The sequence below is a fragment of the Ovis canadensis genome, chromosome 12 (assembly GCF_042477335.2).
Source record: "Ovis canadensis isolate MfBH-ARS-UI-01 breed Bighorn chromosome 12, ARS-UI_OviCan_v2, whole genome shotgun sequence".
In the NCBI taxonomy this organism is placed as follows: Eukaryota; Metazoa; Chordata; class Mammalia; order Artiodactyla; family Bovidae; genus Ovis; species Ovis canadensis.
The window spans coordinates 68,936,854-68,962,072 of NC_091256.1; the positions used below are offsets into that span (position 1 = coordinate 68,936,854).

The 25,219-nt window shown below is 46.1% G+C and overlaps 1 protein-coding gene across 1 annotated transcript in view; it reads right to left on the reverse strand.

The window, feature by feature from the left end:
• ASTN1 (astrotactin 1) overlaps window positions 1-25,219 on the reverse strand; it is a 368,181-nt gene that overhangs the window by 118,429 nt on the left and 224,533 nt on the right. The window contains exons 9-11 of the mRNA XM_069546136.1: window positions 10,532-10,606; window positions 3,804-3,941; window positions 3,143-3,293 (exon numbers count right to left, since the gene is read on the reverse strand). Of these exons, the coding sequence (XP_069402237.1) occupies window positions 3,143-3,293; window positions 3,804-3,941; window positions 10,532-10,606 (364 nt within the window). The remainder of the gene's footprint in view (window positions 1-3,142; window positions 3,294-3,803; window positions 3,942-10,531; window positions 10,607-25,219) is intronic.

Sequence of the window (25,219 nt, forward strand, 5' to 3'; positions counted from 1 at the left end):
CACGAGTCCCCAAATGCTGGCGACCTCTGGAAGCGGGACAAGGCCAGGAATGGAGCCTCCAGAAAGGAATGCAGCCCTGCCCGGTGTTAGCCCGGTGACACAGAACTGGATTCTCACCTACTGAGATAAGAAAACAGCTATTGTTTTAGGCCATCGAGCCTGGGGTAATTTGTCATAGTAGCCATAGGCCACTAACTCAGGGACTCTGCAGGACGCCCTGGGGCTCCACCAAACAGGGCACCGCGCCCTTGTATTATACAGGTGGTAACCACTGCTCCCACCCACCGTGGCACAATAAGGACAATGGGGAGCAGTAACAGCCATTGTCCGGGGTGGTAGAGGGTGGATCTCTGCTCTGGGAACCATTCCTGAGTTTAGCAATCCTGCCCATGGAGTGTGGTTTGTTTTGGAACAGAGCAGACTGAGGTTGGTACAGGGCTGTGCCTTTCACGGGCATTTGTTTCCTGTCCCCAGAGACTATATAAACAACAGGGCAATTAACTGAGTAGCAATTAACCCTGTGGGAGTCCATGCATAGCAGAGAGACGTGCCCTGCCTTCCTAGAAAGACGGAAGGTTGAGCAGCGAACGTGGACCACCCCACCTGTCTGGCTTGAATTCAGTCAGGAAAATGTGTGGTTGAATATGGTCTCTCCCTGCATCTCTGTCCCCTTTCCAGATACCGTCAGGGCCAGCAGGCTCTGAGTGCCTCCTCTCCTTTCATAAGCATAAGCCTTTCTAGGGAAGCCTTTCAGTTCAGTGCCCAGATAACTGAATGCCAGGGTTGCTATGGATGGAGAGGAGGAAGGCAGCCGATTCTCCCCCAAACTGCAGGTGCTACAGCTGATGTCCTTGTCCCCGGCCCACCTCCTGATGACATAGGGCCGCTGCGCTGAGATGACGAGGCCTTAGGAGGGTGCTGCTGCTCGGTGGAGTCAGATCAGGCTCACTGTCCTCTGTGGGGTCACGGGATTATGATGTGGTCAGCTTTCAACTCCCAGCCTTCCTGCCTCAGGGATCCTGGGCTTCATGGCCAATGAGAAGCAGTCACTTGAATGGGCCTGGCCCCCTCCTCCCTCCAAGAGCCACGTGGACCACTGACTTCAAAGTCTTACGCTAATACCAAGCTTCGGTGTAATTGGGTGCCTTCTCAGTGGCTCCGATTCGCAAATGCAGCAGCCCTACAGCAAATGCATATTCATCGTAACTATTCCTGCGAGCTCCGTCTCACAGATCACAGAGTCAAAGGTACAAAAATACATCAGCACGGCAGTATGCCAAGTGGAAGGGCCTAGGGTCACCAACAGAAGGCGGCTGACAGGCAAACCCCGGGGGGCTCCGAGAAGGGGCAGAGGAGCGGGAAGAGATGGGGAATAGGTCCATGTGCATGTGTGTGTACGCGTGGGCACGCTCAGACTCACTTGAGGGGAGGGATGTGTACATAGGTGCACACGCAGGGTTTCAGTACTTAGAACGACCCACCTGAGAGAGCACCAAGGAAGGAAAGCTTAAAATCTGGATGAGGAAAGGCAGGTTGAATAGTTAGAAAACAAAAAACAACAACAGCTGTCCCAGCTGGGAACTCCATTAGACAGTGAAACTGTCTCCTGAGGGAGCCAGTTGGGAAGCTCATTGTTTACGTCAACTGAAGGTGGAATAGGAAGCTAGGGGAACAGCCGGGACACCCACTTACTCCTGACTGCCTCTGGGAGACATGACCTATGGAGCACTTTTCTTTGTTTCCTGGTAGTCTTCTCTGCCTTCTCTTCTTTTTGATGGACTGGCCAGGTCCTCCACCTCCCTGCCCCTCAGGTCTTTCTCTTTCCTTTTTCTTCATTTTCTGTCTTTCTCAGGAGAATCAGGCTCCAGTCAACTGTTGCCCAATCTATGAAGACTGGGGAGGTCTCAGGGCTCTGGACCCAGTACATATCCATCTTTGATGGAGAATAGCTCCCTGCACAGAGCAGGTGCTCAGAGACAAGGAAGTGGGGGGTATGAAGGATGGAACTGGCCCAGCATCCTCTCAGCTTGCCCCTGCTCTGGGTCCCTTTACAAGAGCACAGCTGTCAGACTGGGAAGCAAGATGAAGCTTATATCCTCCCTAGAGCTGGAAGCTCCCAGCTCTGCCTGGAAACACAGCATAACAACGTGTCTCAATTAATCACCTCTTTCTCTCTTTCATGCCAACTCTGTGTACAGCTTTCCCGTCTCCCTTCTCTGCCCCATTCCCTTTCCTCTCTGTGAGGACTGCATCATTCCATCCTTAAGAGAAGGGAAGGCTGAAAACTGATAGTAGCGTTGATGGGCATGAAAATGACCAATACAAAGGCATGAGCAGGCTTGCCCACCTGCTCCTGCCTCCATTCACTTCTGCGGGTCCACCAGTATTCACATCCATGGCATGGGAGACAGCTTAGTCCACTCCAGCCCAAACAGTCTATGTATGTCATAGCATCACACAGTTCATACATCGTCAAAGCCCATGAAGTGAAAGTGAAAGTCACTCAGTCGTGTCTGACTCTTTGCAACCCCAAGGACTAGAACCAATAAAGTAGGAAACCACCTTTGGTGAAGCAAGAGTTCATTGCCATAGTTTCAAAGGGGATGTATTTTTATTGTTTCTCTGCCATTCCTGGCATAACTTACTTCTTTTATCCTTCTGGACTTAGGCAGGTATCTTCTAAAATTTCCTATTACAGTCAATGTAATTTGACTCTAAACAAAGGTAGGCATCTTCCAGAATTTCCTATTGTAGTAAATACATTCTATTTCCTATTGGAGTCAATATTTTACCATTGAGCAGCTAATTCGTTCTCAAATTGTTGGAGGATATCGCTCACCAACTAGAGTGAAAGATATTAAGAAAGAAAGAACCATGCTACACAGTTCATGACATTTTCCTTGGATAGTTCCAGCACACACAGTAGGTGCTGCATAAATACCTCTAGAGTCAATGGCTGGTAATTAGCTCCTTAGCTCTGTCCAAAGAAAATTCGGAACATAGACTAGACAGTAGTTAAAGCTAGGGAGGAATCACTCTTGACCCTCTGTTTTACTCACACTATGTTTCCACCTCTATCTTCATTGTGTCTTATCCTGTGGCCCCACTTTCTGAAATTATAAGCTCGACAGGGCAGACGTACCACGCAGCCGGTGGAATCCAGTTTGCGATCTGAGATGCAGCGGAAGTTCTTACTGCAGCCCCCATTGTCCTTGCTGCAATCACGGACTGGTCCAAACGAGTCTAAGAGGACCTCCAGGCTGTCGAAGGAGGACGAGGTCATCAACTCCTCTCTGTGGGAAGAAGCAGCAGGAGGTGGGAGGAGGTCAGGGGACGCCAGGTACAATAGGTAGCTTCACATCCCACATTTCTGTCTGCCCGACCAGATCATGTCTCACTCTCTCTTACAAATATTAAAGATCAACCAGACTTGGAGCCTTGAACTAACAAATTATGGACGTTTTCCATCTCTGGGAAGCAAGCCAAGGCAGTAACACCTGGTCAAAGAAGGAGGTCTAAACTCAGGCAAAGAAATTAACATTTTATTGCCTGTCAGTCCTGAGGGGCCGTAGGAAGTGCTTACAAACTCTCATTTTACGTCCTCTCTCGGTGCATGAGCCTCGGGGTGTGCAATATTGACCCAGATAGAGTAGACATTGGCACTGCGTCTGGGGAAGCGGAAGGCAGCCTGCCAGCTTCTCCTTCCAGCTTGATTCCTCTCCCAGCGCTCGGGAGCTTCGGGTAGTTTCTCACCCAGCCTCCCAAACCCAGTGCGTGCCTCAGAGCCCCGAGGCTGGACTCACCGGACCTCCACAGCATCTTCCATCACCGTCATGTCTGTCTTGCACTTTGCCGATGGATTGATGGCCAGTTCAGCTGGTGGAATCACAAAGCTTTTGCTGAGTGGCAGCCACATGCCCTCCCCAAGGGTGTAGGTGAATCTGCAGGGACACCCAACACCACCTGGTTAAGGCTGCGGGATAAACACCGCCAGAGGACCTGGCACCCTAACTCCAGCTGCTTCCTTTTCAACCCTTGTAGTCCTCTCCAGAAAGGAGAGCGTATTCCCATTTTATGGATGAGATCATTGAGTCTGATGGAGGCAGAGAGGCCGACCCCTGCTCACGCATCTAGACCATTAGAGAACTCAACATGTCATCCACTCGCCAGCTGTTGAAAGTGTCTCTTCTTCAAACCATAGGACGAGATCCAGCTTCCTTCAGATTTGAAGCTGGGCTTCCCTGATCTTAAGTCAGATATAACTGGAAGCATTTTAATTGAACAGACATACCTGCCTCCCACCATTCCCATCCCTCAAATTGCACACCCACACTGGTAGCGATGCTTTCTTCTGTGCCTGGAGGAACCCTACCAAGGAAAGGAAAGAAGAAAACTCCCTTTTTCTGGCTTCTGTGAGATGGGAGCGGAAACAATTGAAGCCAGGAGCCTCCCAAGGGGAGAGAAGAAGATGAACAAGGTAAGCCTAGATGTATTCTCTGCTCTCTCTCTACCCACACCCTTAGCTAATGGTGCTAACCCTCCGGAGGCAAGGAAGCTTTTTTTTTTCCCCTATAACAAGGGCTAAAAGGAATAAAGGAATCAATCAGCATTTCACGGGAGAGCTTAAGGAAACCATGAGAGAGTATTTGTTTATTTATTCATTCATTTGATTTCAAAGGCATTCAAATGCTCTGTGTTCACAGTCAAAAATAGTCCCTGGGATAAAAGCCAGTGTGGGTGGGGTATCATGAGGCTGTGGCAGTCTGGCGTCCCCTTTGCACTTAATGCGGAGGGTGGAACAATGGAAGGATGCGTACAATTAAAAAGAACCAGCACCAGCTGCATTAGCATGCTGGGCGCTGAGCACCACTGCAGGCCCACTCCTCTCTCTCCCCTAACCCACACGCTCCTCTCTCCACCACCGCCCCCCCACCCCCTGCCACTCCAGGTTGCCTGAGATGCTAGGAAAGCAGACTGATGACATGAGATCTTTTATGAGACATGTAGCCCTGCCCAGAAGGTGGGCCACAGAGAATCCCCACGGACCAAGGCTCATGAGTTACTTAGTAACTAAGCCCCATGCTTCGTCATCCACTCCCTGAAGGACAGACCTGGGTAGCAGAGGAGCTGAAAGAAGAGAAAGCAGGGGCCCAGGGTGGGTGGGGGGCAAGAGCACCAAGCACGTGGGTTTGGGGCAGGACTGGGGAGGTTTCTCCCTGATTCCCAGCCCAACTCTCAAGGCCCTACTTCTCTGACCTGTGGGGGCACCTCTGCATTAGGCAGCACTGAAATAGCAGAGATGCGTTTGCCCTGAAGAAGGCACTCAGTTCTCCCTACGCATGGGAGCCAGAGGCAATGGGGTGGGGGGGGTGATGTCTGTGCAGGGAGCTGTCTGCACCAGGTGAGGGAAGCCCATTACCAGGGGGACGAAAGAGGAGACCCACCACCCAACTCTTCTGTGAAACTGCGCCTGATTAAGGTGAAGGCATGCCAGCTCCTTCACACACACACACACATACACACACACACATACACACACACACACATACACACACCTCCTATACACACACACACATGCTCGGGGAGGGCATTTGGTGGGTGTGTGCGTGTGTGCAGGAGACCTGGGTTCAGTCCCGGGTTGGAAGATCCCCTGGAGGAGGGCATGGCAACCCACTCCAGTACTCTTGCCTGGAGAATTCCATGCGCAAAGGGGCCTGGAGGGGTCATAAAGAGCCTGATGTGACTCAGCAACTAACCCTTTCCTTTAGACCCTCAGAACTCAGTCCACATCTCCAAGATGTCAGTCTCCAGTGGTTTCTTTCACCAAAATCGCTTCAAACTTTCTGCTCCTACAGTGCAGTTGGACTATGGCTCCTAAAGTTGTCCTGATTTTCTCATCTCTTTGCCTTTGCTCTTAATACTCCTTCTTTCTGAATTTTCTTTCCTCTCCTTTGCCAGACTCATTTTAAGACTCAGTTAAGGCCAAAGGAGATCAGCCCTGGGATTTCTTTGGAGGGAATGATGCTGAAGCTGAAACTCCAGTACTTTGGCCTCCTCATGCGAAGAGTTGACTCATTGGAAAAGACTCTGATGCTGGAAGGGATTGGGGGCAGGAGAAGAAGGGGACGACCCAGGATGAGATGGCTGGATGGCATCACTGACTCAACGGACGTGAGTCTGAGTGAACTCCGGGAGTTGGTGATGGACAGGGAGGCCTGGTGTGCAGCGATTCATGGGGTCGCAAAGAGTCGGACACGACTGAGCGACTGAACTGAACTGAACTGAAGGCCCCACCTCTTCCTGAAAGCTCTCCAGGGCCTTCACACTCTTAGGCTGAGTTAGGGACTCTCTTCTGCACGTGGTACCTTATCACCCAGAGATGCTGATCTATACCCACTTTTTCACATGTCCATCACCATTCATACAAACATTCTCTCTTGGATGGCAGAGGACAGTTCTTTGTCATCTTTGTATTCCCCGCTGCCAAACATAATTTCTGACCCAGGAAGGTCATTTGTTGAATATTTACTGACTGATCAACAAGAGATTTAGTTATGTTCTTTAGTTTGAACAGGCTGCTAGAGGATATAATCCCAATTTCCCAATTTAAAGATAGAGGAGGTGGTGGAAATTCTTGTTCATTTAAAATAGGATATGGGTTAATCGCTGGGTTTGAATACATTTAATGGTTGAGATGGACCTGGATTTGATAGGATAAAGATCTTCCTCAATGCACAGCAGCTTCTGAAACAGGACACTCTACCAAGTTAATAAGAAAACCTCCACTCTCTGGTAGGGTCAAGGTGAAGAAGTCCTGTAGGTGAAGCAAAGTCAGGTGTGGGTAGAGACTAACGTTTACTGAGAACTTTCTAAGGCAGGTGCTCTGTAGGACTGTGTCATTTATCCTCACTGCTGCCCTCTGAGATTAGTCGTTTGCTCCCATTCTACCAAGGCAACGACTAATATTTTAAAAAGTTTAGCAACCTCCCAAGGTCACCTCTCCTTAAGTGGGAAAGACAGGCGATAGCCTGATTCTCAAGTGTTGCTTACAGCCGCTTTCCAGCCCATGTTGGCTCATGCCTATGAAATTCTGAAGTTTTCTTTTATCTGCAAAATCTACTGAGTGACTCCAAAATCCAAATATAGAACAAACTGTCAGAGAAAAGCTGCTTTCTAAAATCTCATATGTCCCTCATCCATGTGGATTTGGCAGGAAGGACTTCAAAAAGCCACCAAACAGAAGTTGGGTGAACATCTGGAATGCTTTCCCAGGTTGGGTCTTCTTGCATGACAGCTGGTGGTGACCAGCACGGTTGATGGCTCAGCTGTGGACTGAGCCCTGCACATGGCCCTGTTGAACGGGTGCTTGAAATTTCTGTCCAGAAGCAAATGTTTGCCAGAAAGCACTGGACGGAATAAGCCTGTGCTCTCGCTGTGGCTTGGCATGAAACAGAATGTGGGAAAACTGAAAAGTCGCTCTTAGCCTGGCATCTCCACCCTTTCCGAGAGCAGGCCATTCCAGAAGGAGGTCTTATTCCAAGGGATGCAAGTACACACTTGGGAGGATGGTCTTTGAGAGAGAAATTTGGTCTGTACTCATCTCTGCCACCAGAGAGTCTAGTGGAATGGAGTGATCCTAGCTACCATAGAAAGACCATCTTCAGCACCAGGAAAGTTGTCTGAGGAGACTCATCTCGGAGGTTCAGGGTTCCCCTGGACCCTGTGAGTCTAGCTTGGACCCCTCCCAAGGCATTCTTTGGGATTACAGATTACCAAGGTTAGGTTTCAAGTTCTTTTCTCAATCTGATTAGGAAATACTTGAAATGATCATCTACAAATATTTACTGAAAACCTCCTTGCTCAAAGGGCTTCCTTTGTAGCTCAGTTGGTAAAGAATCTGCCTGCATTGCAGAAAACCTGGGTTCAATTCCTGGGTCAGGAAGATCCCCTGGAGAAGGAAATGGCAACCCACTCCAGTATTTTTGACTGGAGAATCCCATGGACAGAGGAGCCTGGTAGGCTATAGTCCATGGGGTAGCAAGAGTCAGACATGACTCAGTGACTCAACCACCACCTATATGTTCAAACGGCTTCCCAGGTGGCCCAGTGGTAAAGAATCCACCTGCCAATACAGGACATACAAGAAACATGGTTCTTATTCCTGGCTTGGGAAGATCCCCTGGAGTAGGAAACGGCAACCCACCCCAGTATTCTTGCCTGGAAAATTCCATGGACAGAGCAGCCTGGCAGGCTACAGTCCATGGGGTTGCAAAGAATCAGACATGACTGAGTGACTGAGTGAGCACATGCTTGTTCAAAATGGTGTGCTAGATATCAAATATTTAAAACCGTAATGGGTACGTCCCTCCCTTCAGGATGACAACCATTTCATTGGAGAAGCAAATACACAAAATAAAAATAAACATGAAATAAATAATTGACAAATACATATTAAAGTCAGTATATATAGAAATTTGGAGGTGGAAAGTCTTGTGGATTGATGCAATGGATTAGAGAAGCTTCAGGCCAGTGTTTATCAATCCCAGGTACAGATTGGAATTACCATGGTGCTTTTACAAAACATTCATGCCCTGGCCCCACCGAGACTCTATATCATATATAAGGTCTATCTGTCAAGACTCTATATCATAAGTGAACAGAGTACCAAGTAAATAGTTATTTAGCTCCTTTAAGAAATTATAGTCACTGACTAGATCACAGAATTTTCCAGAGTGGCCACTGGTAGTTGGTTTACTCAGATCACAGAAGGTTCTGATTAAAATTCTAAGTATCTGAAATAAGGAGATCATGACCCAATGTTCTCATCTGAGAGCCTAGTTACTGTCATGTTAAAGATCAAAATGATTAATCACTTATGGATTAACCCGCCGACTTCTGAGATAGTTGACTGCATGGGTCAAACCACATAACTGACTCTCTCTGTCGTAAGTGGGTATCACATCCAGTTGGTACCTAACAAACTTGAACAGATGGTGCTTATGGGAATAGGAAAACGATTTTTGTGCAGGTTCTTCTCCAACAGCAATTTCGTGGAGCCCCTAGTTTTTCTGACTTTTAGGGGAGTGGGAACTCATCCATGTTGGTCAACCCCCACCAGACTCCCCATCTGCCTTATCTTTATCACCTTTCGAAGGTTCCAACAGACAAGCGGCAGGAAAAAGGGAGGGAAAAAAAAGTCTGCCCGATAATAAATCATTGTTGGAAAGTTTAAATGCTTGAGTCATAGTCTAAGGAATACAGCTGACATCTCTTGTAGAACAAATCTTCAAAAGCCGCCTGCAGCCAAGGCCATTAATATAACCCAGCCTGTCCCAGGAGAGACACTCGGAAGAGAAAAGGGCAGGAAAGGCTCTGGGAGAAAGCGGTTCTGTGAATCTGGACTGCCAGCTAGAAAGCGCTTTAGGAGAGCGTGGTGGTGGCCAAGCTCAGTCTCTCCCAGACAGAGAGAAGGAGCAGGAGAAGCTGAGGCAGAGGAGCCAGCTTGAGGAGGCAAATACAGGATAAAGATTAGCATCAAGGCTGGGACTGGCTGATAGTGGGGGCTGGGGCAGGGAATAGGCAAGACTCTGTTCACACCCTCTGACTGCAGTGAACAGGAAGCAAGTTTTCTCTTTGCGCGTCATTCCTCTAACATGCCATGCAGTAGCTTACTGCCTCCTCTGACATCAGACACTTGGGCAAGACTATTTACGCCTCTCCCAGAGGACTTGTTCATGAAGGGAGGTGCACTCATTCCACACGGGCAGCACAAGCACAATCTCTGGCACTTACTGGGTACTCAGCAGATGCACATTAAGTGAAAAATAGACTCACAGAATAAAGAAGATACAGTCTTAGCCTGGAGATAGACTTGTGTTCCAGCTAAGGTGTGATGGGAATTAGACTTTATGAAAATCCCACAGTTCACGGCTGGCACCCAAATTCTTCCTCTGCCTGCTGACTTGTCTAATAAGTAGGTAGAAATTTGGGAGAGACTGGAAACATCCAATTCGATGAGGAAGGTGGTAGATTAAAGACAATAATAATGAAGTATGGCTGAGAAAGGGCAGAGGTAGAGGTGGGAGGGATTCGTTCTAAACAACTTAAGGCTTTATGCAGAAGGTGCAAATTAGATGCAAAATGGAGAGGCAAAAACTAACATTAATTGCTTGTTCTTTGCCAGTTTCCTTGCCGGGGGCTTTCCCCACATTATCTCATGTATTCTTCACAACAATAGAGCCTGGCATGCGACGCAGTTCTGTTTCACAAGTGTGGAATCTGGGGGTTCCAAGAGTGGGGGTTCCAGAGCAGGCAGGGAAGCAAGCCAGGACCTCAACAGAATCCATTCATCCTCCACACACTCCACGCTGTCACTGGACGAAGTGGGGCAAGGGTTCCTCTTACTGGGAGGGTAGAATGACTACATGTGTTTCCCATTTTAAAAATTACCACTAGGAAAGAAAGTTCAGTGGGAAGCGGGACATGGGACCTACACATCCCTACATAAGCACATCCCTAGACAACCACTTACCTGAATATTTTATCAGAAGGCTGTTCTCCCAAAACCAGGTCAAAGCCTCGCTGAAATATTGTGTAAGGCCAAGGCCTGAAAGCAGAAACAGCACACAATTAAAGTCAATCAACAAACATTCCCTGAATGTCCACTCTGTGCCTAGTACCACGCCAAGGTTCTTGAGACCCAAAGACAGAGGGGACCTAGTCTGGTTCCCACTATTGTGAGTTCACAAGACACAGAATGCTGGAACTCAATTAAGAACAGTATCAATCCAAAAATCACTGACCTACCAGGAAAGTGGAATAAATAGACATGACAATTGGAACTCCATAGAGAGAAAAATTATAATAATGTCATAGCCAGAATTTACGGCCCTTTGGTGACTTAGCAGCAGATAGAGATTTGACAGATCCTTAGCTTTGTCTCACTGAAGAAAGAGGGGGAGTATGATTTCTTGGAAAGACAAAGCCTCTGGAATCAGACAGTTCTGGGTTCAAACTCTGTTCTGCTGTTGAGTCAGCTGTTTGCCTTTGGGTGATTATTTGCCTTGTTGAGTCTAATTTCATCACTTGTAAAAATAGGCTTGTTAATAGTGGCTTCATAGACACCATGAAGATGAAGCAAACCTTTTAGGCCAAAGCCATAGCTGACACGGGGCTCTCATCATGCTCCCTTTCCCTCAAAATGACTTAAAGGTCCTGGGTTTTTGACAGGTTCTAGATGGTTTCAGTCATTACCATGTCACTCATTCAACCAGAAACAACCATGGTATTTTTGAAAAAGACTTAACTACCTTCCCTGGTGGCTCAGACAGTAAAGAATCTGCATGCAATGTGGGAGACTCAATCTCTGGGTTGGGACAATCCCCTGGAGAAGGAAATGGCAACCCAGTCCAGTATTCTTGCCTGGGAAAGCTCATGGACGGAGGAGCCTGATGGGCTATAGTCCATGGGGTTGCAAAGAGTTAGACACGACTGAGCGACTAACACTTTCTTTTCACCAGTCACTCTAGTGAGCAGACTTCCAAGGTGGAGCTTGTAGTAAAGAACTCGCATGCCAAATGCAGGAGACTAAGAGAGAAGGGTTCAAACACTGAGCAAGTGAGCATGCACACACACCCTAGCATTTGGATGTAGCGTATACTTGAAACCACCAAAACGATTTCTTTTCAGTAGCATATATCTCTTTGCTAACCCAGATGTCCAACTTCCAAATTATTTACTCCTTCAAGGAAGACTTATAAAGCCCAGCCTCGTGTGGATAAGAGGTATGGTACTCACAGAGTGAACTGGGCCCTTGCTCTCACAGAATGTACAGTCTCCATGTATAACCAATCACACCAACCCAATAACCTAACTACTGAGGATGTTACTGCAGACATGTCTTTGGCTTTCAAGGACTACAGAAAGTCAGGAGAATAAATTGACATAATTATTTGGGACTAAATCCAACACTAGGAATTAACCCAGTTGTTGTCAATGGTGTCAACAATAGAGGGCATTTAGGGAAAATTTAGGGCAGTCGTCATTCAATGACACAATGACTGCAGGATATTACTGGCATTTAGCGCGTGAAAGTCGCTCAGTAGTGTCTGACTCTTTGCAACCCCATGGACTATACAGTCCACGGAATTCTCTAGGCCAGAATACTGGAGTGGGTAGCCTATCCCTTCTCCAGGGGATCTTCCCAACACAGGGATCAAACCCAGGTCTCCCACATTGTAGACAGATTCTTTACCAGCTGAGGCATAAGGAAAACCCAAGAATACCGGAATGGGTAGCCTATCCCTTCTCCAGGGGATCTTCCTGACCCAAGATCTTCCTGATTTAGTGGATCTCCTGACCCAGGAATCGACCCAGGGTCTCCTGTATTGCAGGCATGCAGTGTTCAGGACAGCCCTGCATGACAAAAAATTCCCCCAGGCCCTGCAAACTTTTGAATGTCTTGCTGCACATTTGCATAGGTAAAAACCTGCTTATTATTATCTCAGCCTAGACGCTAACTCCATTTACCCACAAGCACAAAGCAGCTTGTACTATTTTAATACAAGATGAACTGTCTAGATGTATAACTATCATGTAAATTAAGAGACGATTATATAAGATTACTTGGAAATTTTACCAAGATTTGTTCATAATTTTGGACAATCACATCGTTTGCAGTGTTGCTCATGGTCTTTGAGTCACCAATACAGCATGTCTATATCAGCCTAATTGCTCTTATATACATTGTGTGTTACATATTACTTCACATTTCATATTATGGGGACTCTACATCAGGTGCAAATGTCTGTCGACTTTATTTCTCCTATTGTAATACTGCAGAGAATTTATACATTAAAATAGCTACATTACTATAAATTATTTATTATCACTTCTCTTTTAATTACTGTTACCACTTCATATTATTTTAAATTTTTATATATTTAGACTTTATTATATATGATTTCATTTACAGATTATTTAAAAAAAGTTAACTTTGTCATAAGATAGGGTGTTGGGTCTGATAGGGTTGAGACCCCAACTTAACCCAACCAGCTAACCACTTAACTACTTGAAGGAGATGGTAGCTGCAGAGTGAGGCCACTGGGTCTCTATAAAGGAGTGGCAGGGAGGAGTGCACGCCTTTTTTATGCTCACTATTTATAAACACTTTATTCCTGGAATTCAACTTAGAAATACCCTGAGGCCACTAGAATTGGCTCTAAAAGGTATTCAGACACCATACTATGAATAACCTCTGCATCAAATAAATAGCCCACGTGTGTTTTTCATGTTTGTTTTGTTCATTGGAGGTAAACCCACAGAGTGGGGTTTGAATCTGATTCTTTTTTGCTGAACAGTAAGTGTGGCTTAAGAGCAACTAAAAAATACTAATTCAAGAAAAAGACTAAAAATTAGGAGGGAAAAAAATGTCCCATCTGATCCTAGATACCTAGAGAAGGCACTAGGTATTTTGTGAATTTCCAAAAGAGAAAAGGGACCTGCAACTTTATCTCTCCTTTGGACAAAATCATATTTTATTTACTATCCGTTGAGTAATTTTATGCAACACACGTTTTGCCTTCAAGTCATCTCCAGTACTCAAAATGGGTATAGTGTGTAATTAGCGTTAATTCTTGGCATGATTCCTTGGTTGTTTGAAAATATATTTTGAGGAGCCAAATTTTAGACTAGCATTGATTACAGTGTGGACAATTAACTACATAGAATAATATAAATAAACCTGTTTTCAAGCCATAGGTAAAGAATCAGTGAGCTCAGAAACACTGATTAAGCACACCGTGACGTGCAGTCAGATAGGGCAAACAGAACTTCCTGCTCTCAAGAGTTCCGGGTGTCAAGGAAGGCAACTCAGATGCACCATCTGGACCCCACCCTGGTCACAGGGACAGGCAGCGGGACACCGTGGGTAGGAAGTGGGTTCTGGCCTGCCTACTCCAATGCCAGCTTAGCGATCAATTGCTGTGTGACCTTGACCAAGTCCCTTAATCACTCTGTGTCCCCATTTCCTCATCTGTGAAATGAGGCTGAGAGTAATAACTTTATCAACCTGGCAAGGCTGTCATGAGGTGGAACTAGTTACTATGATTAAAGTGTTCTGAACAGCGTCCGGCATTCAGTGAGTGCCATACAAACATCTGTAACATAAGTGAAATGTACTAGTTACCTGAATCCAATATAAATACTACAAAAAGGAGATTCCCAAGCTTTTAATGAGGAAGCAGTGTCTTCCCTTCAGAGGCAAACACAGTACCACACCAGGCTGTAACTCAGCTTGTAAATGTATTTGTGTTGTCTGGAGAGGAGCCAGTGATGCGTGTGGGAGACAAACCCGGCTCCCACCTCTCACCGGGGCCCCACTTCACAGGGACTCTACAGCACTGACCTGAGATGCAGAGAGGAGAAGGGCACACTGTGAGAGGGAAGAGAAGCCAGCGAGTCTGCAAATTGCTTCAGCGAGGAAGGAAAAGAGAATTGACTTCTTTCCTTCCCATGAGTCAGGGATGATCTGTCAGGGAGATGGGGATTCTTATTTGATTTATTTAGCAAATATTTATGGAGGGCCTATTGTGTGTAAACTGTGATACTAGGCAACGGGAGCTGGCATAAAGAGATTCTTGCTCTCAAAGGAATCTACAGTCTTTCTGAAGAAACACACGCACACCCAGACAAATAGCAGGGAATGAGTAAAAAGGAAGAGAAATGGGACCGGAGCAGATAAGCTAAGTGGTCCTGGCAGCCGCAGATCACTCACCCTGGGTGCCGGGCGTGTCGGTGGTGCGTGGTGGGGTAGCAGAGGGGAGCCTGGTGCATGTGAGTGGAGAGGCCACAGGGGGCCTCCTAGGAAAAGACAAGGTGAAGTGATGAAGTATGTGTACTCAGTCATGTCCGACTCTTTGCAACCTCACAGACTGTAGCCTGCCAGGCTCCTCTGTCCATGGGATTTTTCCAGCAAGAATACTGGAGTGGGTTGCCATTTCCTCCTCTAGGGGACCTTCTTGACTCAGGGATCAAACCCAAGTCTTCTGCCTCTCCTGCATCGGCAGGCAGATTCTTTACCACTGAGCCACCTGGGAATCCCTAAGTGATGAAGAGCTAGACCTAAAAGTGCCGAAAACACTTAGAGCTGAGTTACTTGAGACCAACTGAAAGAGGAAGAGGCCTTTGCCTTGGGCTTTCTGCATGTGAGCCCAAGACACATACCCATCTCCAAGCTCAGATGGAAGCTACCACGGGGATGCCTGGCAACAGGTCTAGAGGCCCTAGTAATTGTCCCTCTTCTGTGTTTCTCACTCTATCAGACCATTGTTTCAAAATGGCTCATGCACGCGGTGGAGACTTGGCCTCTCATAGCTCCAACTCATGTCTTTACAAGCTCAGGCCACAGAGAGACACTGCCCATCCACGAAAACAATAATCCATGGAAGAACTGCTAGATCTATCTCAGATCAGATGAGGAACCCGGACCAGTCTCTGGGGCCAGGGACACAAAGGCATCTAAACAGCTTCAACTCTCCTTTGATTTCCAGGGCTAGAGCCGGGAGGACGGCAAGTGTCAAACAAAACAATCGTTTCCAGCTCAGGTTCCATCTGCTCGTGGTGGCAAGAGCTCGGCCTCCCACCAGAAATGAGTGGCATTACAGAACAGACTACGCTGACATTAGTTTTGTGGAAAGAGTACCCATCTCGGAGCCCAAGGATAGCGTCAGGCCAGATGCGGGGCAGGGGACTGAACACTGTAATTGGAAGAAAACCTGAGCCTTTTGACTCCAGCTTAGGTAATGTGGCCTGCAATATTCTCTGTCTTGCACTGGGCAACTCAGTCACATCTTGGTTTAGGAAAATTAGCAGAATTGGAAGTCAGAATAGAGCTTGTTTGTCAATATCGCCAGTCTGACAAATCAAGACCCTGAAGATGGTCCTCCATGGTGGGCAGCTACAGATGGCCCAGATTCAGGGGCCTCTCAGGCCAGCACAGGAGCCATCTGGGGTCCACTACCCTGAGCAGAAACATAATCTGCACCACAGAGAAGCCCCACTGTCATAGCAAGACATCAGCCACTGGGACACATGTGCAAACTGGACAGGCTGAGAGCTATTCGTAATCTCATCTTTGCCTTTTCTTCTCTGCCCTGTCTTACATAATACTAAACAGTTTATGCAGAGGTTTCATTAAGCACTAGAAATTTCTAAGCTTTCAGTTTCTCTCCTCAATTCTTGCTCCTCTTTCCCAAGACATATCAGCTATCACAGGGTTTTTACCTTTAGTTTTTCCTTCTGGTTAGCCCAGAAGTTGGTCGTGGCCTTGACTTGGCTTGACTGGTTGCTTGGGCATTCCTTCCACCACACAGCCTAGACCCAATTGCATGAGTGGAATCCAGCATGGCCAGACCGATGGGATGATCCCTTCACATCCGTTCTCCTAGGGCAGAAAGGGACCACTCCTGCTCTGGATAAGAGTATTTCAAAATTTGCTTCTTGATTAAATGCTAGTCCCAGCTTTCCAGGCTTCCCTGGTAGCTCACTTGGTAAAGAATCTGCCTGCAGTGCAGGAGACCCAGGTTTGATCCCTGAGTCGGGAAGGTCCCCTGGAGAAGGAAATGGCAATCCCCTCCAGTATTCTTGCCTGGAAAATCCTATGGACATAGGATCCTGGCAGGCTACAGTCCATGAGGTCGCAAGAGTCAGACCCGAGTTAGGGATTAAACCACTGCCCAGCTTTCCACCTAACAGTGGCACCTTGGGAAGGGAACTTGAAAGTTTCTGGTGAGCATTGTCTGGTGATGGGTTTCCTTGCGGAGGACTTAAGACTTAGCACCTGGGAATGAACGAGGAGGAGAGATACAGATGATAGATGGATAGAGGATAATAAACAGACATAAAACAGGTGAGGGGATAGAGAGTGTGAGAGAGAATACATGTATGTATATACCTATGTATGTGTGTGCACACAGCTCAGTGTATGGAAAGAATATTTCACCTGGGCAATGATGAAAAAGGCATTTCACGATGGACTTTTAAAAACAAGGAGCATCTTCTGAACTCATATATTCTTCTACCTATCCTTAAAGAGATCATTTTACAGATGAAAATAATGTATTCATAGTCCAATGAAAGCACATCCTTTTAAGCTTGCTTCTGGCCCACACCAGGCTAGATTTCCAGTGGAAGCATGGTTTCAAGTTTCCCCCCAGCCAGTCACAACACTTTGGGATTCTGGTATAGGTTGTCATATCCACATGCAATGTGAGGGCTTTTGAGAAAAATGTTCCTGTTCTTAGATAGTAAATGCATTTGCAAGGAAGGAACAGTGAAACAAAGAGAATAGAGGTTTATTTTTTTAAAAAGTTTCTGGGCAAAGGTAGTTTGAGAGATATCCAGGAGAAAAGGTGAAGAGAAAATTGGTAAAAATGAGTTTTCCAGCTAGGCAGTTGGGTGAAACATTCCACACCTCAATTTACCATGATGATAACATGAGATTATTATGTGCCACTGTCTTCACATCGGCACCAGTTCTGGGAGGAATAAGAGCTGGAATGGCTGATTTCTCACATATCTGGTAAAGCTATGAGTGTGAGTGTGTGAAGTCGCTCAGTTGTGTCCGACTCTTTGCGACCCCGTGGACTGTAGCCCACCAGGCTCCTCTGTCCATGGGATTCTCTAGGCAAGAATATGGAGTGGGGTGCCATTTCCTTCTCCAGGGTATCTTCCTGATCCAGGGATTGAACCTGGGTCTCCTGCATTGCAGGCAGACACTTTATCCTCTGAGCCACAGGGAAGCCCTTTATCAGAAGTTAAATGATAAGAATAATGATGACTAGTGTTCTTACAGGACACTTGAGGGCCTGAAGGCCTTTGCAGATGTTGTTTCTTTACCTGGAATTGTTTTCCTCTCTCATTTGTTTGGATAACTTACACTATTCTTTAATTCTAGCCTAAAAATTACTTCCCAAAATAGACCTTCCCCTCTAAGACTGGGTTATGTTCCCTTGCTATATAAAGCACACCCTGCACTTTCCTTTATAGAACCTATAAATATAATCAATGAGTTATGTATTTAGTTAATATGGTCCCCTCATCAGATATAAAAGACTACCATCATCTTTGCCACATCCTCACTATCCACCGTGGAACCAACACACAGCAGGTACTTGGTAATGAACCAGGCCACACTGCAAATGAGGTTTCGGGCTGGACAGATCCTGCATGAGGCAGTCCACTGTCAGATAAGACTTAATTTTTTCAGTCTTGGTTTTTAAAGCTATAAAAATGAGGATAAAATAGCACCTAGAGCTGTTAAGTGAGCGTGTATAGACTTCACACAGTGCTGGCCACACTGAACAAACTCAGTAAATATTATTGTTCATTATAATTAACATTCCCATTTGGTAAATAGAAAATCCATGTCTAACATTACATTTTAAACATAAAGTGTGATGACAGGCTGTCTTTTCCAACTGTGTTATCTTTAAGTATGTAAATCTCATGTAAAGAAAAATGAAATATTGGTGTGATTTTATTCATTATTTATTACCTATTAATAGGTAAATGAGTTTACTTAGAGGTTTTTTCCTGCAGAAAAATAACATACTTGTCGGTAACTAGCAAAGCAGCTGGAGTGTGACCGTGGAGCCAGACTGAGTAGGGTTAAAACCTACCATTGCAACTTACTAACCTCATGTCTGTGGTTAAGGTCATTGACTTTTGCCATCAGACGACCCTATCCACTTCCTCCTCTTGCCCCAGGCATGCCAACACCACCCCACCCCCACCTTCCCTCCACAGTTCAGAGGGTGGCTCCCTTCATAATTTTTGTTGACTTCAGTAGCCATTAAAACAATCTTTCCAATTCTCAAACCATTCACTGCCTTGACTTTTCTCCTCAAACGATCCTGTCCCCCACTCTCACTCCCATGATCATAGCCTAGATTGCCAATATCTGCAACCTCTCCTTGGTCACAGCTTCAAGAATCCCAGTATCTGACCATCACTTCCTGCCCTCCCATTTCATCCCTCCTATATCCGCAGAATATTTTCTATCCATCTGAGCCTTAAAATCCATTCATCTAACCACCATTTTATTGACCCTCACCCACCTTATGTACCCTCTTTCCTCTTTACTCAAATTAAATTCTGTGATCCATTATTGTAATCACCCTTTCAAGGAACCTCAACTCTCTCGCCCTCCATTGCTTCATCATACTTGTCTGAAACACTCCAACACTGGTTAAACCCAGTGACCCCGTGGCTTCCATTTCTGTGTCTGCACAAAAGAATGTTGCTGGCAACCATGCTGATTGGTCTCCCTTTAAATCCTACACCACTGACCTCAAGTGGGCTCTGCATACTGCCTACAGATCAAACCATATCTTCCCTGTCTGCTCTCCCTCCCACTTTCAAGATCATTATCTCATACCTTATTTTTCTCCTTACACCTCCAAAACCTCCTCCCCCATCCTCACCCTCAGCTAATGGTCTGCTTCCTACATAATTGGGAAAACAGAGGCAGTCAGATTAAAAGCTGACCCCACCACATCCACCCACCCACCTGCTCCTGTGCCCAGTACTTGCCCCTCCTTCCAGTAATTAGGCAGAAATAGCTTGTGCTCCTGTCTAGAATTATCCCTTCTTGACTCACCCTTGGACTCCAAGCAATGAGATCTAAGGGGAGAAGCCCTAGATGGAAGTTACAAGTTCAACCTCCTTCTGCTATTAGGACCTCAAGCAAGTGAGACTACCTTAGAGCCTCTGTTTCTTCAGATGCAGAGTGGGAATCCTGAGTTGAGCATACGTAACTTTATGCTGCTGACCAAACTGTGTATACATTTCAGACACTTAACAATCTTTGATTTTTCATTTTTAATCAACCTTATTTTTGCAATATTTGCTCTTTTGCATATGTGTGCTTGAGTTTTGCATACATGAGTTTGAGTAACTTCCAGGAGTTGGTGATGGACAGGGAGGCCTGGCGTGCTGCTGTCCATGGGGTTGCAAAGAGTCGGACGTGACTGAGCGACTGAACTGAACTGAACTGAGTTGATACGTGTGCTTGTGTATGTTTAACATGTCATCTCATTTAAAGATAGAATGGTGAAAACCTGACATAGATCCTGCCTCTCGGTGGCTCAGTTTTCTTACACATAAAATGGGATAACAATGTTGAGTCCTGCCCCAAAGCCACAGGTGCAAGGCAGTGCACCAAGGCCACAGAAGCAGAGTCCAGAACCAAGGTCACCTCCGAAGCTGACTGAGCCTCTGTAATCTTGCCAAAACCCTCGCTGATCATCACTAACAATCTTCCTGACTTCCAATTAGGCAAAGATGCCCACTCCAGTAAACACCCTATAGCGCCCCGAACAATCACCTAACATCAACCTTCCAGCAGGAATTTTCTCTATCTTGAGGCTATAAAAATTGGTTACTAACCCACGAAAACTGTCAGCTCTCCCTGGTCCTTCAGGAGGTTGGCCCACTGTGCTCACAATGCCCACTTTATATCTGCTTTTTGTTCTTAATAAACTCACTCCTTTCTGTAATATGCTATGTCTGGAAATTCTTTTCCAACCCACACTCGGACTGCCTCAACAAATAATAGTACCCACCTCACCAATTGAACAGGATTAAGCAATCAGCCCTGGGCTTTCTTTGGAGGGAATGATGCTGAAGCTGAAACTCCAGTACTTTGGCCACCTCATGCAAAGAGTTGACTCACTGGAAAAGACTCTGATGCTGGGAGGGATTGGGGGCAGGAGGAGAAGGGGACGACCGAGGATGAGATGGCTGGATGGCATCACTGACTTGATGGACGTGAGTCTGAGTGAACTCTGGGAGTTGGCGATGGACAGGGAGGCCTGGCGTGCTGCGATTCATGGGGTCGCAAAGAGTCGGACATGACTGAGCGACTGAACTGAACTGAACTGAAGCAATCTAATATCTGTAAAAACTTATAATAACCTTGGATATAGTTAGTCCTGGATAAATATCGGCTGTTAATACTCACATCTTGTCTGGAATGTAGGTTCTAAAACTTGAAGAGGCTTTCTGCTCAAGAAACTTTGAAGTATATAAAATGAATTTGAAAATCACAATAACAAACACATGTTGTGACTTTCCCCCCAAATTCTGGAATTCAGGAATACAACCTTGACCCTCAAAAGTGGCAGTGAAGACAAATACACACAGCATGATGGTTAATTTTATGAGCCCACTTGACTGGGCCACAGGGTGCCTAGATATTTGGTCACACATTATTCTGTGTATTGGGGTGAGGATGTTTGAATGGGATTAACATTTGAATTGGTAGACTGAGTAAAGCAGATGGCCCTCCAAAATCTTGGTGGGCTTCAACCAATCAGCTGAAGGTCTGAATAGGATTAGAAGACTCACCCTCCCCAAAGTAAGAGAGAATGCCTTCTGCCTGATGGCTTCAAACTGAGACATCCAATTTTTCTGCCTTTCAGCTCAAAGTTAAACAATGATTTTTCCTGGGTCTTGAGCCAACTAGGACTACACCGTTCACTTCTTCTAGATCTCAGGCCTCTGGACTCATATGCAACTACCCTATTGGGTCTCCTGGGTTTCCTGATTGCTGACTGCAAACCTTGGGACTTATCAGCCTCCATAATCACATGAGCCAGGGCCTTACATCCTTCTTTATATTCTATATCCTATTGGTTTTGTTCATTGTAGAATGCTAATACACTCTGTAGAATGCTAATGAGACCCCATGGACGGTAGCCTACCAGGTTCTTCTGTCCGTGGAATTCTCCAGGCATGAATACTGGAGTGAGTAGCCATCTCCTTCTCCAGGGGATCTCTCTGACCCAGGGATAGAACATGGGTCTCCCGCACTGCAGGCAGATTCTTTATCATCTGAACCACCAGGGAAACCCATACACCCATATACACACAGATACTGTACATATAAATACAGAATCCACACTTAACCTTTCTTGTCAACACAAAGCATGTCAGAGAATTACAGCAGTGAGGAAACATGGGCATGGGCCCCAGGTTTGCGGAAGACATTGTAACTTGATTCCTGTCACTTGCCTTATGGGGAGAAAGGATAAGCATCTGCTTCAGCAGACTCAGGGAGCATCCTAGAAGGCTGAGTCCATATGTCCTCAGTTGGGGAAAGCTGGCCTAGAGACTTGCAGTTCCCCTGTATATTCTGAGATCAAAGATTATATAAAGCAGAAGGAGAAAATCTTGAGTGGGTCAGAAAAAAGTTGGAAATAGTAGCTGACATTCGTGCCAGGCAGGCACACGTTCAGTGCTGCACACACATCAGCACACGCTTTCACTACCACCCGGGGAGCCACACAGCTGTATAGTTATTACGCTCAGGTTTCCAAGGTTGAGCATGGCTAAGTCAGTTGCCTAAGGTCACTCAGCCAGCAAGGGCACAGGTGAGTGTTATCATGGATCACAGAGCCCGCACTTTGCCCTATGCCTTGCCTCCTCTCACTACCATGGGCATAGAGCTACTGAGAAAATGCACAAAACTAGCGCCAGGTCTACAGACAAGGATGTTGTCTGTGTTTTGACCTGGCTTGCCCACCGCTGGCTTCTAGGTGCCGGTGAGGGCAAATGTTATCTATAATGTCCAAGAATTACCTGCTCCTTTGCCTGTGTTTTCATTGGACAGTCTGTGATGTACCATGTGGTATTAAAGTCACCTGTCTTCCTCTTTGGGTGTCCTTGCACTGCTTATAGCTACTTAATCTCATTTATCCCTGCATCTCTCATAAGTGCTGTCTGGCATAATGGTTCCCAAACTCTGTGGTACATCAGACTCACACCACACGTGGGCACAATGCTTCTTAAACTTTGGTTGCTCCCATCCACCTATCTAGGGTGGGGCCAGGCATCAGTATTTTTTGAAAGTTAGGCAGCTGGTTCTAATGCACACAATAGCTTGAGAATTGCAGACCTAACATATGCACACTCACACTCTCTGTCAATCTTTACAAATGAGTTTGGTTTTCTATACAAAATGATTGCCATTAAAAAACAGAAATTACAATCTAGACTAAGGATGCACTGGAACCCATTTTTTTAAATTTCTGAATAATAATGAGGGACAAAGCATATTGAGTTCCTTCCTATTCCCTTTATTGATGAATTAAGATATTCCAAATTTCATTATAATTATATAAGGTGTATATTCGTGGTTTTTTTTTTTTTTGTCATTTTGATTTCAGTGGGCCACTTTCATTAAAACAGAATTATACAAAATTGTGGCTTCCCTGGTAGCTCAGCCAGTAAAGAATCCACCTGCATTGGAGGAGACCCCGGTTCCATTCCTGGGTTGGGAAGATCCCCTGGAGAAGGGAATAGGCTACCCACTCCAGTATTCATGTGTTTCCCTGGTGGCTCAGATAGTAAAGAATCTGCCTTTGATGCGGGAGACCTGGGTTTGACCCCTGGGCTTGGGACACTTATTCCACTGGCTGCATGTATCACTTTGAATTTTGGATCATCCCACAATGCTGTCCCAGGATAAACACCCCCCTTCCATAAAGCTGTCAGATCCTACTTGAGATGGTCCACTCCTAATAGTTTATTACTAGGTATCATTAACATAATGGGCTTCCCAGGTGGCGCTAATAGTAAAAAAGTTGCCTGACAATGCAGGAGACATAAAAGACATAGGTTCAATCCCTGGGTCGGGAAGATCCCCTGGAGGAGGGCATGGCAACGCACTCCAGTATTCTTGCCTGGAGAATCACCATGGATAGAAGGGCCTGGCGGGATACAGTCTATGGGGTCACAAAGTCGGACATGCCTGAGCTACTAAGCACAGCATAGCACATACAGCATTGAGATTTTCATACGTTTATAAATTCACTCACAGATACAGATACACCCCCATACATACATGCACGCATGCATACATACAAGTGTCTGTGTAGCTGACACACACACTCATTCACAAACTCACACACCTTGCCACAACTACTGCAACACTTCCTGTGGGGGCCGAGCGAGGGGGGGTCAGATGGCTGGTAGGACTCAGAGTTGCTCTCTGCCACCTCTCTTAACCCCCGGCAGCTTCTGTGGACATTGAGAGCAGACCGGGGAGAGGAGCCCCTGCCAGCAGAGTCTCCTGCAGACACACCTGGGCCTTCAGTCGTTCACATAAATTACCCCAAAAGGCTCAGATTTTGTGGGTGGGCTCTGGAGTCAGATCCCCCTTCAAGTCCAAGGTCTGGACTTCAGCTCCTTGCCAGCGGTGTGAAACTGACCAGATACTTACCCTTTTCAGCCCTCACTTTCTTTCCCTGTGAAATTGTGGTAATAGTACCTGCCTGTTTCTTCCTAGGGCTGTAGAAGAATAAATGAATAAACATAGTTTCAGGACAATGACTGACATACAGTTGTCACTTTCTAAATGTAAGTTTCCTTCCTTATTTTTTCTCTGGACTCTGTATCTGCAGGCTCGGTTGATTTCTCACTCTGGGCTAATGCAGCCAGGGTCTCAAGTTCAATCCTCCTGAAAGCCTGTTAGTCTCTCCTACTCCTGCCTACGGGCAAAGCCTGCACCAGATACTGCTAGACACCCATCTTTGCTCACAAATGCACAGGACAGGAGCTTAGTGATGGATCTGTGCAAATCCATCTCTGCACAAGAAAATCGACTCAACACTGACTTGCTGTGGAGTGTGACCCAACGGTAAGAGAAGAGTGCAAACCTGGGCCTCCCTCCTCCTCCACAGATGCACCCCTTCAATTTCAGTGAGGAGGTAGGAGAGTGAACAACGCTAGCACGAAAGGAGGGTGACAGATGAGAGGCAGAGGATATACAGGAGAAGAGACAGCTTCCTCCATTCCTGTGATTTTATGTGAAGGGAAACTGACAATGTAAATAAGCCAGGGAACCAGGGGAGAATCACAATAGCCACCAAGGACTTGCCTTTAGTATGAGTACAGCGCTTTTACCCTTTCCCCAAAGTCCTTTCATATCTACTAATTTGCTTCCATTCAACGTGTTACTTAGCAAATTTCATTATTAATTCAATCCCTCATTCACTCATTCCTCTATTTATTTACTTGAAAAATATGAATTAACCAATTGCATTGCTAAACACCATCAAGGGACACAGAAATGATTTAATACACATTCTCTGTCATCAAGGACTTCATTAATGAAGTGAGTCATTCCTCGAGCAGTGATTCAGCACCTCTGATGAGCCAG